At 41.6% G+C, this 17,885-nt stretch overlaps 1 protein-coding gene across 2 annotated transcripts in view; it reads right to left on the reverse strand.

Moving 5' to 3' along the window:
* Positions 1–11,941: 11,941 nt before the first annotated feature.
* Pank1 (pantothenate kinase 1) overlaps positions 11,942–17,885 on the reverse strand; it is a 67,255-nt gene continuing 61,311 nt past the window's right edge. For both annotated transcript variants that reach the window (XM_034484382.2, XM_076919454.1), the window contains exons 6-7: positions 14,762–14,887; positions 11,942–13,433 (exon numbers count right to left, since the gene is read on the reverse strand). In XM_034484382.2, coding sequence (XP_034340273.1) covers positions 13,374–13,433; positions 14,762–14,887 — 186 coding nt within the window. In that variant the 3' untranslated portion in view covers positions 11,942–13,373. The remainder of the gene's footprint in view (positions 13,434–14,761; positions 14,888–17,885) is intronic.

The following is a 17,885-nucleotide window of genomic DNA, read 5'->3' on the forward strand; positions in this document are numbered from 1 at the left end:
TTCCTGAAACAGGCAGTACAGAACCACCTATATAGATAGGTGTGTGAGTGTGTGTGTGAGTGTGTGTGTGTGTACACATGCTCTGAGTAAACTAGTTTTAGTATAAGTTATACATCCTTCACTTACAAGGTTATTATAAGATTAATTTGTAAGATTTAGTGTAAATATATATACACACCACAAAAATGCTAGAAAAACAAAGACTAAGAATGCATTATAAAGAAATTTTTAATATATCAAGGTAAATAAACTGAGTACTAATAGGAAATAATTCCTGTAGTCCAGTGTGGTGGCACATGCTGTGGTCTCAGCACTGGTGAGCCTGAGACAGGAATAGAGAGTTTGTGACCAGCCTGAACTCTGGAGCAAGGCCATATCAAAGAAAAAAACTGATTTTAAGTTCTCTTAAAAATTACAATTTATGTGTCTCCTAAAGACATATGAGAAGATATAGACCATCTGCCTTTCCTATTGAATGTGGTAAAGCATCCAGCCATGTCATAAGGACCAAATTGCATACATTCTTTAGATTTCTTACCTTGTGGACATAGAAACGCTATTCACTGAAGGGAAAGAGGAGAAGAAGAAAAAAAAGTCTAATACAAAAAGAAAAATAGTCACCACTATTTCTGGATGCCTTAAAGCCAAAGAAAATATTGAATCTTCTTAACCTTATACTTTCAAAAATTCAAGAGACAATTCATTCCAAGAGAGGATGGGGAAGAAAGAGGAAGAGAAGGAAGACATGTACTGGCTAGTCTTATGTCACGTTGACACAAGCTAGTGTCACCAATGGAGGGAGGCTCAACTGAGAAAATGGCTCAGGGCTGGAGAGATGGCTCAGCCGTTAAAGGCTAGGCTCACAACCAAAAACATAAGAGAAAGTGGCTCCGTAACGTGGGGCTAGTCTGTTATCTTCTTAAATAACAATTAATGTGGGAATGGCCATCCTACTGTGTGAGGGTCCATCCCTGGGCTGGTGGTGCAGAGTAGGCTGAGCAAGCCAGGAGGAGCAAAGCAGTAAGCAGCACCCTCCATGGCCTCTGCATCAACTCCTGCCTTTAGGATCCTGCCCTGTTTGAGTTCCTATCTTAGCTTCCTTCATCGATGGACCACAATGTGGAAGTGTAGCCAGAGAAACCATTTCCTCTGCAACTTGCTATTTTTGGTCATGGTGTTTTATCACAGCAATAGTAACCCTAAGAGAAAAAGGAAAGGGGGTGGGGTGGGGAGTTGGATGGAGAGTCAGAGGAAAGTAGAGAGGAAGGTAGCATACACAGTGGGGGCTATCTGAATTTACATCAAAGGAGTCCACATGTAAAGTACACTAGCTTTGGACCACAAAAGATTGGAAAGTGTGTACTCAGAGTTTGAAATTGTCATGATAGGCTGAATGTCGCAGCACACACTAGTCCCAAAACTTAGGAGGCTGAGACAGAAACTTGGCCACAAACTCAAAGCCCACCTGAGCCATATAGTAAGTACAACCATTAGGGACACATAGTAAGCCCTTATCCCCAAAACAAACAAACAGACAAATAACAACAAAACCAATAAGAGTGATAATTTCAAGAAATGTATGGAATCAGATATGGGGGTAGGGGACAGGAGAGAAACCCAAAGAGCCAAGAGAGTGAATGGAAATAAGCAGCCTTGGAGAGTGGGAGGTGGGGGGCCATCTAGAAAGTACTAGAGACCCGGGAAGTAAGACACTCTCAGGACTCACTTGGGTTAACTTAGCCAAAACGCCCAACATTGGGGAAAGGGAACTTGAAGAGCTCACCTCCAGTAGACAAACAGGGCCTCAAGTGGACGCACAGGGTTACTAACCCACAGTCAAAATTTCTGACCCAGAATTATTCCTGTCTAAAAGAACTGCAGGAACAAAACTGGAGAAGAAGAAACTGAAGGAAAGTCAGACCAATGACCAGCTCAACTTGAAACCCATTTCACAGAGGGACACTAAAGCCTGACACTATTACTGATGCTGTGATGTGCTTACAGATACGAGCCTGGCATGGCTGTGCTCTGAGAGGCACTGAGACAGAAGCAGGTATTTATATCCAACCATTGGACTGAAGTCACAGACCCCTATGTTTGAATTAGGAAGGATTGAAGAAGCTGACAGGGAAAGCAACCCCATAGGAAGACCAACAGTCTCAACTAACCTAGACCCCAGGAAGCTCCCAGAAACTGAGCCACCAACCAGGAGCATACATGGGCTGGTCCAAGGCCCCTGGCACAAATGTAGCAGAGGTCTGCCTGTTCTGGCCTTAATGGGAGAAGATATGCTTTATCCTAGAGAGACTTGAGACCCCAGAGAAGGGGGATGCCTTGTAGGGGTGGGGAGCACCCTCACAGAGGCAAGGGGGAAGAGGAATGGGATGAGGAAATGTGTGAGGGGGAACCAGGGTGGGGTGGGGGTGGGGGCAAATGGAATGTAAATAAATAATTTAAATTTTTAAAAAGGATATTTTTTAAAGGAATGTCTTTGATTTCTAAAACAAAAACAAAAAACAAGAATACTTCATAAATTGAAAGTGATTTCTGTCAGGATTAAAAAACATGTAAATTAATAATTTTAATTTTACACCACTTTTTTAAAAAGTTATTTTATGTATATGGTTGTTTTGCCTGCATATAAGCCCATGCACTACATGTATGCATTGCCCACGGAGGCCATATAAGCACTGTATCCCCGGGAACTGGAGTTACAGATGGTTGTGAGCCACCACATGAATACTAGGAATCAAACCCAGGTCCTCTGGAACTGCAGCCTGCATTCTTAATTACTGAGTCATCTCTCCAGGCCCTTGGCACCACTTTCAAATGACTTGTTTTCTGTGTTCTGTCTTAAGTTCCTTTTTAAAGCAACTTTGTCTAAATATAATTCATACCTGGTTCAATTCATTCATTTCAAGGGTATAAGAGAATAGCTTTCAACTGAGTGGTGTAACCATCAACCACAGTCTATTTTAGAATATCTCCCTCACCACACACACACACACACACAAACCACACACCCCTCAGATCAGTTAGAAGTTCCTCATTTCCCTCAAATGGAGCCTAGGAAACCACTAATCTACCCTCTGTCTCCATAGACCTGCCTTGTCTGCATACTTCATATAAACAGTCATACACTATGTGTTCTTTTATTTGCATCTGCATAGTGCATTAAAATTCAGAATGCCTTAGACTCCATTATACAGACAGAGACACCTTGGAGCACATAGCTCTAAATGGTATATTTCCATTAAATCTCTCCCCTCAGAGCTCAAGGAACTCATGGAAGGGAAGGCAGGAGGGGTGTGGAGCAGAGGGGATGGGGAACAGCAGGAGTTCAAGGCCTTCTAAATCAACTAAGCAAAGCTCAGATGAACTCACAAAGACTAAAGCACCAAGCACAGGGTCTACACCATGCTCTTTGCATAATAAATATTACAGCTTTCAGTTTAGTATTTTTGTGGGACTCTAGAGTGTGTGAATGAGTGGGTCTCTAATTCTTGTATATTCTCTTGGGACTCTTTCTTATCTTGGTCTGCCTTGTCCAACTTTGATGTGATGTTTGTTGTTTTATCTTATATTTTGTTGATGGTTTGTTGTTATCTCTTAGAAGCCAGTTCTTTTCTAATGAGACACAGAAAAGGAGTAGATCAGGATGGGAGAGGAAATCGGGAGGAACTGGGAAAGATAGAGGGAAATGAAACTGTAACAGGGTATAGTATATGAGAAAATAATTTATTTTAATAAAAGTGGGGAGGGATCACTGACGGATAATTCTAAGAATTGTTATAGCCAAGCCTGGTTGCAGTATTTGTATTCTCGGACTTATGCTTTCTTCTTCTTTTCTGGGAAGGTCTTGCAATCTTTTAAAAGCTACACAGGAAGAACTGAGTAATAGAAACAGATAAAGACCCTGTAGTGTGAAGCATTTTGTCAATTTGGCTAGGACTTGACCTGTGTTTACCTCTACCCTATGGCGTCTCCATGGCTTGTTCACTACAATTACAGAATGTTTCAAGTCTCCTAGAAACTAGTTAACCATGAAGAGTAAAGAGGAGATTGTTCTCCCTTTTAGTCCATTTGACCACGTTAGTATAGCCTCCAAGTACAGTTGTGTAACAAGCCCCAGACCTTAGCACAACAGACACCATGTTCGTGCTACCATTCTGACCTTAGAAACCAGAACATAGGCTCCAGCAACTGCCAACATGGGAACAAAGACCTAGTCCATGTTCCAGGGAATGTACTGACCTTGCTTTCTGACTTCTGCAGTCCTGCTCCTTGCTAACTCAAGTGTAACAACCAGAATGTGGGTTTTGTGCATGAAGAACAAAGGGCATAAGGCTCAGGGCTGCATGTTTTTGAAAAAGTTCCCCATGCAGCCACTGGCCAGCAAAACTTTCATTTTGGCTTTAAGAATGTGTGTGTGTCAGCGTCTGGTAGGCTTACGTCGCCTCGGTGGCTGATCATGGGGGTCAGCATTTTTAAGTTCTGCCTTCCAGGTCTTCTCTGTCTTCCAGAGTATCCTCTGGAGATGTAGTCCCTGTTTTTACTGATGTGGATGTGGCTACCAGCTTGGATTACTTGATCTTACTGACCTGACTTGTTAATACTCTGTGATCTTAATGAATTCCTAAGAATTCTGATAAGATCCACCATTAAAACAAAACAAAAATACCCCGAGTAATATTGTTTTATTCAAATCTACAAACTGTAAGCAAGCATGGTAAGCACTCACGGAGCAAGCCTTTCAAGGATGAGTTCCAGCCCCCTCTCTCACACATTGGCTGTGTGTTGGGGGCCAACTTTTAGCAGAAAGTGGCTATCAGCTTTGCAACCATCTTGAGCCATATACCCTGACATGAGACTTGGATTACAATAGCCTACAACAGCTGAGCACACTCCGATAATCTTGGTTTAGATACCTTGAGATTAAAGGTGCGTGAGATTAAAGGTGTGTGACTTAAGAGTGTAATTTAGAGATAAAATTTAGAGACAAGACCTAAGGGCATGATTAAAGGTGTGACCAAAAGGCATGGCTTAGAAGTAAGACATATAAAAGGCAGAGACAGAACAGAACAGAGAACCAGACACAGCAGAGAGAAGACAGGTAGCAGGCACTTGGAAGAGAACTTGGAAGAAGTAACTTGGAACTTGGAGGGACTAAGGAGCTAGGGACAAGGCACTAGGAACTCAAGACTTAGGACTTAGACTGAAGAATAAATGGGATTGAATTACACTCTGTCTGGTCTGCATTCTTCGAGTCCGACCTCACTCTCTCTCTCTTGCTGAACCCCGACCCGCGGACCGGAGCAGCAGCTTGGGCCGGGATACAGCGGCCGCCCCAAACTCGGGGCAGCCCGGGCCTCAACATTTTGCTTGGGCTGCGACATTTTTTGACCGCCCCAATGTGAGGCTAGTGTGGATCTCAACAGCTGTGGATTGCTCAGCATGGCCAGTTCTGGGCCCAACGCCCACCAGCCTCAGTTCTTTATCATGTTCCGTCTCTGTGCTTACCTGGATAAGAAGCACAGCACCTTTGGATGAGTTGTTAAGACTTTTGAGATGCTGGCAGGTATGTAGAAAGTGATCCCCAGACTAATTACCTGAAATAAATGTGCATCTGTACAACCGGTGTAGATCCCTATAGGGTGACTGATGCCCAGATAGCCCAGGAGCAGAAGACACAGCATCAGGTGCTCACAGAGGCCAAAGTCAAAATGGGTCAGCCCAGCCTGGATGGCAGGTCCCTCAGACTTACTGCCAGGGGGTGGGCAGATACTTCCACTCAGCAGAAGAGCCATCAACTAGCACAACTGTCCACTTGGCCAAGAGAAAGCCAAGCAAGGTTTGAGGGACTTTAGGCTCTTGGTCCTGATTCCTCCCATTCCTAGGGTGTTTTGTTTTCTGCAGGGGCAACTGTTGATAGACTTCTTTTCTGACATTGGCAGCAACATGGCAGGTAGGTAAAAGCTACAGAGAGGGTCCATTTTCTTTGACTACTAAGCTGTGTAAGGTCAGTCTAAAAAACTCTCAATTTTCTCCTTTCCATTTCCTATCCCTACTAAAGTCCTAACAAAGGTGGGTGTGCTTAGGGTTTTTAGTCAAGAACTTAGAAATGAAGCCTCCAGGCAGAGTACTATTGAGTACTTGTACTTCTAAAAGAGTAGTGAGGCCTAGTAGCACAGAAGCTGTGTGAGTCTCTGGGTGGTGACAGTGGCACAGGACAGCTACACCTCAGCTCTGTTGTCTGGCAAAATCAGCAGGGCCCACACAAACCATCAAATTGCTGGACATTAGTTGTAGACATAGAAGAATGTTAGCGGCCTGACCTGTGACTGAGCGCCAGACTTCAGCTTGATTTCTTTGCCCCAGGCTCTGATCTTGGCTTAGTGCTTTTCTTTCCTCTTTGAAAAATAAATCCATTTAAAAGTCCTTTCCTCCCAAGGCATTCTGTTTGGGAAGGCACTCTATGCAATTTGTTACCAATTGTGGGTAACAAATGCTTGGCTGTTTTTTTATCTAGTAAGGTGTGTGAGTCACATCTTTAAGAGATAAATCATTTTTTAAAAGATCATCATTATTTTTAAAAAGTTTTAGAAGTAGTAAACTAGAATCTAGAATATTGGAGACACTTTGGATGGTAAAGACAGTGTCACAAGTTAGTAGCATGGGTATGAAAACTGGGTTCAGAAAGTGAGTTTATTATTGAGTAAAATTAACGAGGGATTCCTCCCTTACACCACGGAAGACAAAGACATATCTTAAAGCAATTAAAGCTCTGAATTAAATGTAGGTAAGTCAAGCCAAAGATGGGCTCAGTGAGACTAGACCCAGTCATGTTCTTAGAGTCCTGTGTCCTGCCCCTCCCCAACCCAATAAAAACAAATCATGCTTTAGCAACAAGTCCTTGTGTCTCCCTCTTCTTTTCTCCGCCATCAAAATGACAAGAGAGTAAGGCCTGGAGATGCAAACATGAAGATTAACATTTAAAAGAAACCAGATTGTAGAGACACAACCTCTTCTGGGCATGAGGGATAATCTTGGTTGTCAACTGAACTACATCTAGAATCAACTAAAACCAAAGCAACTATGAAGTGAAAGACCCACTCTAAATCTGAGCCACACCTTCTGGTGGCAACACACCACACACACACACTCAAATGCACATACAAGAAGGAAGCTTTTGCTTTTTTGCCTGCTTGTCCTCACACTCAGCCACAGCGTCTATCCTGGTGCTTCAGGTTCTGACACAGGCTGAAGACCAGCCACTCTCTAGGAATGCCCTGGAACTCCATTATCAAATTGAGACTGCAGAGACATCCAGTCTCGTGGTCTGAACAACTACCTGATTCTTGGCCTTTCTGTCAAACAATAGCTATTGTAGGACTACTCGGAACACAGCCTGTAAGCCACTTTAGAAAATCAAACACGCGTGTGTGCGCACACACAATCACCACCACCCTTTGCCTTTTCCTGGTAAGGCGGTCTGTTGAAAACGATTAAATAAAACAAACAAAAAACAGCAAGTAAGAAATACTTGGCTCCTCTTGTGTCTCATACTTAGTGCATCTATTCACTGTGAAACCACATGCATACAAGACATTTTTTTTTTAAACTACTTAAAACTAAAAAGGAGATGAATTCTTGGCAACTGGCTGAACAGCTTGGTGAAAACACTGAGTCATGTCAGCCAATTCTGGATGGAAAGATTCTTTATTTATCTGAGAAGACCGAGTAAAGAAAGAGTCAAATACTTTTAATGCAAAGCTTATGTTTATTTCTTATATTGCAATTTGATGAACCCTTGAAAAGCAGCCATCCAAGGTTGCCTTTTAAAGGGCTCTACATAAATAATTACACCGGATCGCTGGCAGAGAGACCTTTCGGAAACTGTAGTAACTGAGTTCATTATGAGTGAAAGTGCTTGTGGGGTGGTTGAGGAAGAAAAGATCAACATATCATATATAAATTCACAAAGTACTTAAGTTATACACGGGAAACTCCGAGGTGATTCTGATGATAAAAGTATCATGAGTGTAGATTCAAGTGAACAATTCAAACCAAACCATCCCATGAAAGGATTAGTTTTTAAACGGAAAGCAAGGAGAGGATGTCATCCCCAAAAGACCAGACCGTGACTCCCTCGTATCTGCACACCAGGAACATCTGACTAAGTGGGTCCTCTCTCCTTGTCCATCATTTCAGCTCCTTCCCCCTTTCAGGGCATTGGATGCTCTGAAAGTTTCCAGTGTCTTAGCTTATACACATAATGTCTACCTCCCTCCCAGAAAGAAAGCCCAAGAAAGCAGGAATCTGCAGTCTTGTTCCTGGTTGAGAGCACCCCGAGTGTTGTGCAGTGCACCCCCAGTCATGACTTTCTGATAAAAAATTAAAACATGGAAGAATGAATGAAAAAGCACCTAGTCTGCCCAGTAAACAAAGGACAGCGTACAAATTTTTCTCAGAAATTGTAGTCATCAGCTGGTCACTGGGAGAAATTTTCTTTCCATATAACAACTCTTGCAAGTGATTTAGAGTTTAGGGTGAGCCCCTGGTGCCAGAACCTTCTTGTTCATTCACTGACTTGCTTCATGGTAGAGTTGTGGCCCTCTCAGTAGCTACAGAGAGAATGTGGTCCACCATGCAGGTATTGCTTGAGACAGGCATAATAGGAACAATGAGCCAGATAATGGAATGGCATGGTGGTGAGGTGTGGTGTGTGTGTGTGTGTGTGTGTGTGTGTGTGTGTGTGTGTGTACATGCACACGCGCGCACGTGCGCACGCTGCATGCAGTAACTGGCTTATAGATTTCCCTCCAGAGGACAATTTACTCCATTTCGTCAAAGGCAGGCTGCTTCTCCCTTCACTTGCCTTCAACAGCCTCAGCAGCTCCATGCTGACTACAGAGAAGCCTTAAAATCTTTAGAATGGGATAAAATCCCTTTCATAAGCAGATGGCTGTCTCTCTCCTAGCACTCCTGTCTCTCTTTTCTGTGAACCAGACAGACAATTTCTTCCCTCATTTAGCTTCCTTCAGCTGAGAATCTCTCCCCTCCTGAGCCACATCTGGTTAAAATTCCACAAAACCTCTCTCAGAACCATTACTGAAGAGAAATCTCCAGCCCCATTTCTCCTGCAGTGTAGCCCACTCTGCTTTCTTACGAGTCCTACTTCGAGTAGGACGTCGTTCAGGGATGCTCCTAAAACCGAGTTTCCCAACCCTCTCGCCATGTTTTACCCTTTATGATAAAGCCTCTTACAGATGCCCTAAACTCTTACTACTATTTGCCACGAGTGGGAAAAAATATCCCCCCAGCGATTCAGTATCCATCCATTTTCAATCAAGTCTCTGTTCAGATCATTTCCAATGAGAGGTTGTCTTTGATCAGCTTGATGGAAGAGACTCCTCCCCTTCTCTTTTTCCTTCATATAACTATCCTCCTCAATAAAAGGAACATCGCCTTAACCTACTTCTCATTTGTGGCAGTGATGTAACATGACATTATATATTTATTATGTATTATATAACGATCTATTTTTTCCCTTCTAGAATGTAACGTTTGTGAGCATGGAACCTCCCTTTGTTTATGACTGCATCTGGGAAGAATGATGAATGAATGTCTCTGTGTCTCATTATGCAGCCTTTTAATCTTGCTGTTTTCTCTGCTGGGCAGCAGGGTTGTATACGGTGGTTCATCTTAGTTTCTGATCCCTCCCCAGTTCTTTTAAGTAACCTGAAGCGGCTCTGTAACACTCCTCATATGATTGATCTTAACTGAAATTCTTGAGACTATACATACATACTTTAAAATTCAGAGCCATTTTACCACTTAACAGTTCTGCTACAGAGCATTTGAGAAGTCTCTTTATCGTGATAAACAACGCTTAAGCACCTCAGGCCGCCAAGCCAAGTTGATCGTGTGGGTGTACTGGCTGGTTCTGTGTATCAACTTGATACAAGATGGAGTTATCACAGAGAAAGGAGCCTCCCTTGAGGAAATGCCTCCATGAGACCCAGCTGTCAGGCATTGTCTCAATTAGTGATCAAGGGTGGAGGGCCCATTGTGGATGGTGCCATCCCTGGGCTGGTAGTCTTGGGTTCTATAAGAAAGCAAGCTGGGCAAGCCAGGAGAAGCAAGCAAGTAAGTAACATCCCTCCATGGCCTCTGCATCAGCTCCTGCTTCCTGACCTGCTTGAGTTCCAGTCCTGACTTCCTTTGGTGATGAACAGCAATGTGAAAGTGTAAGCTGAATAAACCCTTTCCTCCCCAACTTGCTTCTTGGTCATGATGTTTGTGCAGGAATAAAAACCCTGACTAAGACATTGGGTTTTAGAATTGTGGTCACGTTCTGTCATGGGGTTCTGTGCTCTGTCTCTTCTTCACAACTGAGAAAGCAAGGAATGACTTATTTAATTCATTGATTCAAAGCATCTTTAAAAAAAACACAACTAACACAGATGACACATTTTAATGTATATTAAAACATGAATGGAAAACTTTTTGCTGTATTTTACAGGTGAGCAAACGAGTTTAAAGAGAATTTTGGCAACTTGTTTTCAGTTAGTCATTGTCTAAGCTGTATCTGAACTGGAGCTCTCTCATGATAACAAGCCACATTCCACAGTGTCTACCTATCCTGATTCACATAGCACAGGATTTTTGTTTGTTTATTTGTTTTTAATTCTTGTCATATTCCTTTGTGATGCTGAATCTGAGGAAAGTAATTTTAAAAGTATGAAAAACCCTCAGGACACAAGTTCCTCATTATAAAAACAAGTTAACTCTAGATAGCCAACGCATCTGATTGATAATTTAATGGAAAATGTATTTTTATACCAGTGGTTTTCAACCTTCCTAATGCTGCAACCCTTTAATACAGCTCCTCATGTTATGGTGACCTGCCCCCCCCCACCATCATAATTTTTTTTTGTTGCTACTTCACAACTGTTATTTTGCTACTATTATAAATCATAATATAAATATCTGATATGTAGGTATCTGATATGCTATCCCTGGAACTCATCTGACTCTCAAGGGGTCATTTCCTCCCAAAAGGTTTACAACTCACAGATTGAGAACTGTAGATCTATATCAACTCTGTGTGTGTGTGTGTGTGTGTGTGTGTGTGTGTGTGTGTGTGTGTAAGAAGAGAATGAGGGAGAGAGAAAGAAAGGGAGGAAGAGACTGAGAAACAGAGGTGGGTGGAGGGAGAAAGAAATAAACGGGGTGGAATGGGGATGGCATTAGGTGTGTATGAAGACTAGCTTGGAACCTCATGTAGCCCAGGCTGGCCTTGAACTCACACTGATCCTCTTATCCTAGCCTCCTTTGAGCTGGGATTACAAATGTGCACCATCACACCCAGCTCCAGCATTTTGGATGTTGGTAGAGAGAGAACAAGTAATTTCAGATCATCAATAAATATATAGGCACAGTTACTTGCCCTGGTTTCCTCTGCAGGACCACGACCCTCAGGTCTCAGGTCTGCTGTCCCCTGAAGGACTAAAGAAGGGAGGCGATCGATCAATAAAAGGCACTAGGGTAGATAATACAGAGATAATGTCTTTCGAGAACACTGTAGTTGAATGAATCTTTTAAAGCTAAGCAGAGGTTTGCAAAGTGTATTTGTGACGAGAAAAGATTGAAACTGGTTCAGAATCACCAAAAATCACAGTATTTTGGCATTAAGCAGTCAATAATATAAGAGCAATAAAGGAAATTTTTAGAAATCCTTAAGCTGGCCTGCAGCTGCAGCTGAAGACTCAGTCTGGACCCTCCCACACTTGTGGGAAAGCCTCGTGTTACGAGCTAGACAGCAGAAAGAGAAACAGCAGCGGCGTCCACAACATCAACATACAGTTCCTTTACATATAAAGCAGATAAATACACAGACGAGGTATAAGAAATGAAAATAACATATACACTAAAAACATCCCAACACAAACGGGCTTTATTTAAACCAGACAAGTGATTTCTTCCATTAGTATCGGCTTCTTCAAGACTCAAGGACATGGAAATGAAGGGCGGGGCTCCACAAGGTAGAGAGGTGAAGACTGATGAGGAAAGCCCTTGGAAGGGAGCCCTCAATCCAAGAGATCACTCTGTCTCCTCTTACAGCATGTGCACAATATCCTCATTTGAAAGTGACCCATCTATCGAACGAAAACCTCTCAGAATGAAATGTCCATTTGTGTGAGAGTATCATAAATTATATTTAAGTTTTAGAAATGAAATAAAGTACCGATGTCAGTTTAAATACTAAAACAGAAATTTAGACAAAAAGAATCTTGACCGTTATTACTTAGGATGTCTCGTTACACATTTCCTAGGTACAAACGTATATAAAACAGACCATTATTTCTAACTGATATCTCAACCCAGGACTTTTGCCCTAAGTCCAGTGTGATCAGATCAGCTATGGGAACCCCTCCAAATTTACACAGGGGTGTGATGCCCTTCCTACGCGGCATACGCAGATGAGGGCATGTCATCGAATGCGATTTCAATGTAGTGTAAAGTAAATCCCATGGGATGTGACAGTGATGAGGGGGTGAGAAGACAAAGATAAAATTGCATATAATGTGCAATGTTTGCCACTTTCATTAACCCCTTCCTTTAAAGTCTTCTCACATGGTCACACTTTTAGAATGGTAGATTATGTGTTTAACTTTGTGTTGAGTTGGTCAAGCACCTTGATTGACATGAGCAATTACAATGAGAACAGAGAAGAAAGAAACAAGGAACAAAAACGGAAGGGAGGGGATTCTTTCTTTCTTTCTTTCTTTCTTTCTTTCTTTCTTTCTTTCTTTCTTTCTTTCTTTCTGTCCTAAGACATTGAAACAGAAAGGATTAAAAAAAGAGAGAGAACAAACAAACAAAGTGTTCACAGTGCAACATGCCAGATTCGTAGTTTCATTTGAAACCAACAGCAAATCATGAAACGTCATGAAAAATTATAAGTAAAGGCAAAATCTCCTAGAGTAATTACTAAATGAAGTTAAAATTACCACACTGATCAGTAAACCCCAGAAGAAAAATGGACAGCGCTTTCATTTCAGGCCACTCTTGAACATCATACAACTTTTCCAAAGTTAATGCATGAAATTGGTAGGTTTGGCCACGCTGCACAATTTCTTTTCTTTTTTGTTTTTTTTTTTTTTAAAAATACAGTATACAGAAAAAAATTCTTATATTCCCCATTTTGTATCATAAGCTTGAAACCTAAGAGCAAAAAGTCTAGGATTTTAAATTATTTACAAATACAGCAGGTTTATCCACCACAGTGGCTTGCTTTCTGCACGACGGAGATGTCACCTTCTCTGGCATTGCCCACCAGTCCTCTGTCCTCACGAGGGGCTGTTCCTCTACTGTGTATCAGTCATTTTGAACAGTTCCAGCAGGGCCCCAACAGCTCCAAAATAACCCTGCAAAACATGGAGAAGTCCTGTAGGGTTGTTTCTGCACCGTAACCAAAGAACTATTATGTTCCCTAGTTCTGGGAATGCTGCCGTGAACTTTACAGATCTATAACATTGGAAACATGTTCGTGGCTGGAGAGATGGGCTAGAAGCAAGGCCTGTGTTTATCACAAGCAAGTCTACACCGTTGATCTCCCTAAACACAAAACAAACAAACACTGATTTCTTGGCAGAAAAAGAAAAAGTCAAGATGGAGTAATCAAATAACTGTCATTAGTCTGAATGCATATTGATCTATATTAATACAGTAAAGTGCTTAGAGCTGTGTCTGGCATATGTCACTGCCTTCTTGTAAATTAAAAGTTCATATCGCTATGAAAACGAAGGTTTCTAAAACTCAGCTATTTTAGGAAATAGTGTCTCAGTCCTTGGCTTGCTATATGTAACAAAATACCACACTCTGAATGCCTTATAAAATAAATAAACACTCTGACTTCATCTCATAGCTTTCTGGATGAGGGGCAGTCCAAAGTCAAGGTGTTTGTCAAAGCCAGACTCCTGGCAGACTCTGTCACCACTGTGAACTGGCACAGCGGAGGGGACCTCTTTTATAAAGGTGACCATTCCTTTGCAGAGAGCTCAGCCCTGGTGACCTAGTCTTCTCCCGAGGGCCTCACCTACTGACACTATCATCTTGGGGATTAGGATTCTAGTGTATGAAGGAATGGGAAGGAAACCATGACATACAAATATTGAGCCGACTAGCTACCTGGTTTCCAAAGGGCTAGAGACACAGCTCCTGTTTTGCCTGGCTCAGCAGTTACCTTACAGATGGCATGGATAACTCAGGACCTTGAATGCAACTGCTGAGTTCTTATCACATGTTGGAAATTATTCTGAGCACTTTCCATTTCAGTGTAAATCACTGTCAGTCACAGGGACAGCTCCTACTGACTTCACGTGTGTTGGATGACTACATGGAAGTGCTGTTACTGCAACATTTAATTCTACCTTTGGTTTTCTAAAAAATTTCCCATACAGTTTCCCGGTGTCGTTTATCATCATCATCATCGTCATCGTCATCGTCATCATCGTCATCATCATTTCCAAATGCCTTTTTCTTTTCATTTCAGTAACTGTCTACAAATCTCCATTGTTGACTAAGAAAACTTCCATTTTACAAATGACATTTTGGTGGGTGGGGTGGATAGGGCAAATAAACACAAAGTTTAAAAGGCAATCTACTTGATCAATTTTAAAATACAGACATGACTCATATGGCAGACAACCCAAAATACATGTAGGACAGTTAAGTCCCCGTGAGCTTGACCTACCTCATGTTCCAAAAACAGTGCTTTCAGCTGTCCTTTAGACCAGAAGTCCATGGCATATGCTAGCAACTTCATTGAGACCATATTGATTCTGAGAAAGTTCCCAACAAATACAACTCTGTCAATATTCTGAAGGGGAAAAAAAGTTACAGGAAAACAATTAAGTCGTGGCTTTACAGTGTTTAGTAAAGTCCCAGTGTGGTTCTATGTGTGGATGTGTATGACCACACTCAGCCAATATTTGTAACTGGAACTATTTCAGCATCTCCACAACCAACAGAACATTCTATAGAACAGAAGGGTAAAATTTTGGTTGGGCTAAGATGGTTACGCTTTGCTTAGCTTGACACAAACTTGAATCAGTTGGGAAGAGGGGAACTCGATGGAGAAGATGCCACCATCAGACTGTCCATGGGGCATTTTCATGATTGATATGAGATGGTCTGGCCCACTGCAGGCAGTGTCATGACTTGTATAAGGCTGAACACATCCGAAAGCAGCATCCCTCTGCGGTCTCTGCTTCAGGTCCTGCCTCCGGATTCTTACTCTATTTGAGTTCCTCTCCTCTCCCTCAATGATGGAGTTTAGAAATGTAGGCCAAGTAAATCCTTTCCACCCGAAATTATCATCCTATGATCTTTATCACAGCAACAAAAAGCAAAGTAGGGCATGGGTAAAGCAGAAATGATTATGAACAGGTTGTTTACAATGATCATCTAGATTACATTAAGTCTGATACATACTCAGTTTAACACACACACACACACACACACACACACACACACATACACACACACACACACACACACAGCCCCCAAACTCCAAGGATAAAAGACTATTAGAACCAACTTATAAATGAAATGAATGGCTGTGGTGCAGTCTGCTCATCCACTGAGTTTGAGATATAATAAAAAAAAATAATAATAATATTCAATCTCTGCCCTCAAGAGCAAGGTAGACTATCCTGCTTGAGCAACAGAAGGGCTAAAATACGTTAACAAAAAATACACACCACTGATGTAAAATTTCATTCTGAAGCCATGCTTCTGAACACTCCTCTCACTCCGTCAGGCTCCCAACCTCCAGTGCCTGCAGCTCTTCCCATTCTTTCCCAGGAATCTCTAAAGCTAAAGAGTGAGATCAGCCCACCGACCATGCAGATGCTCAACCATGCCCAGTTGCCATGGTCACTCAGAACAAAGGCAACAGAGCCTCTGATGGGTATGGTTATTTTCTGCTCTGTCTACCAGTAGTAATCAAGGTCTAGGAACAGCATCTTTTGAATGCCTCAGATTTTAACAATGTGTATTCGTGAAGACATTAGTCACTGAAAATATCCTGTGGGTGAAGGACTCAGAGGTACTATTGGTAAATTTCCATTAGAAATAAAGTCTGGAGCTGCAAACTGACCGGACTACAAAACACACAAGGTAAAGAAAAAGCACATCAAAGAGGAATTTAACTAAACTTAGGGAGCTCAAAGAAGAATTTTTAAAGCCCTGTTTTATATTATCCTACCAGGAAGATAGAGAAGAAATTGGCATTAAATTTTGACAAGCACTTCATATTACGAATAAAGGCCAGGTGGGTCAAAATTACAAATGTTTAACCAAGAAGGAAAATGAGAGGTGATGAAGATGAATACAAGCAAACTCTTATTAAAAGTGACATAGGGCTGGGGCAGTGGCTCAGCAACTAAGAGTGCCTGCTGCTCTTGCAAGGCACCAGAGGTTGGTTCCCAGCACACACATGGGGCCGGGCAGAACTGACTGCCTATAAGTCCATGCGTTCAATGCTTCTGACTTCTGCAACCACATGCATTTATGGTCACATATCCTCACACAGACAGATACAAACACACACATATTAATATGTGAAAATAATGAAGAAAAACTAGTGTTGATGGGGGGGGGAAGGGTGATACTCAGAATCCAATACTTGGATTTGTTGACTTGAAAAAGTATCTTCAGTACACATCAAACAAAATGATGTGTTAATAACAGAGTGTGAATAAAAGAGTTCCTGGAAATCAGCCAGAAAGCAGCCTATCAGTCCAAAACCCACTGGGTGAACAGTATAGTAACAGACTATTCACAGGTGACCCAAAGGGGAATTACTGAGACAGCGAGATTGCTCAGTGGGTAAAGGTGCTTGCTGTTGAGCCTGATGACCAGAGTTTAATGTCTGGAACTGGCACAGATAGCATAAGGAGAATACTGACTCCCACGAGTTGTCCTGATATGGACCACAGTATGTTTGCACCCCTACACACACACACACACACACACACACATACACACAAATAAATACGTACAATTAAAAAACCGTTGAAAGGGGAAAATATTAATGATGATTAAATATATGAAAATACATAACCTCATTTAAGGTACAGTTTCTTTTCTATTAGGTTAAAAAATATAGAGAAGGTTGACAGACATATTGGAAAATTATTTATTATGCTTAGAGGAAATCTAGAACTGCCTTTATGGAAGAAGTTTTATATCTGTCAAAATTATCAGCACACCCATTGATTCAGAAATTTGTTTTTTTAATTTATTTAATTACTTTGTGTGAGACAAGGTCTCACTATGTAGACCTGGAGATTATCATACAGATCAAGGTGGCCTCAAACTCACAGAGATCTACCTGTTTCCGCCTTTTGAATTCCAGTATTAAAGGTGTAGGCCCCCATGCCCAGACATTTATACAAAATTATATGTTATATAAATGTATGCCTATAATCTTGCAGAAGTTTCTAAAAGATTTATTTATTTTATGTAAATGAGTACACTGCAGCTGTCTTCAGATGCACCAGAAGAGGGCATCAGATTTCATTACAGATGGTAGTTTGTGTGGTTGCTGGGACCTCTGGAAGAACAGTCAGTGCTCTTAACCACTGAGGCATCTCTCCAGCCCCCTTATTGCGGATTTTTTATAAAGCAAAAGGCTGAAAAAATACCCTAAGTATCATTAGAAAAGTGATCAAAGCATCATCAGCATGTAGAATGCTAGACAGCTGTTATAAATGCTGAAATACAAATATAGCAATCTTAAGACACACTGTGTAAAATAGCGAGAGGCAATATTTTCAGAGGTGCATATTTGATGCACATGTAGACTGATAATG

This window comes from Arvicanthis niloticus, chromosome 1, assembly GCF_011762505.2.
Source record: "Arvicanthis niloticus isolate mArvNil1 chromosome 1, mArvNil1.pat.X, whole genome shotgun sequence".
NCBI lineage: Eukaryota > Metazoa > Chordata > Mammalia > Rodentia > Muridae > Arvicanthis > Arvicanthis niloticus.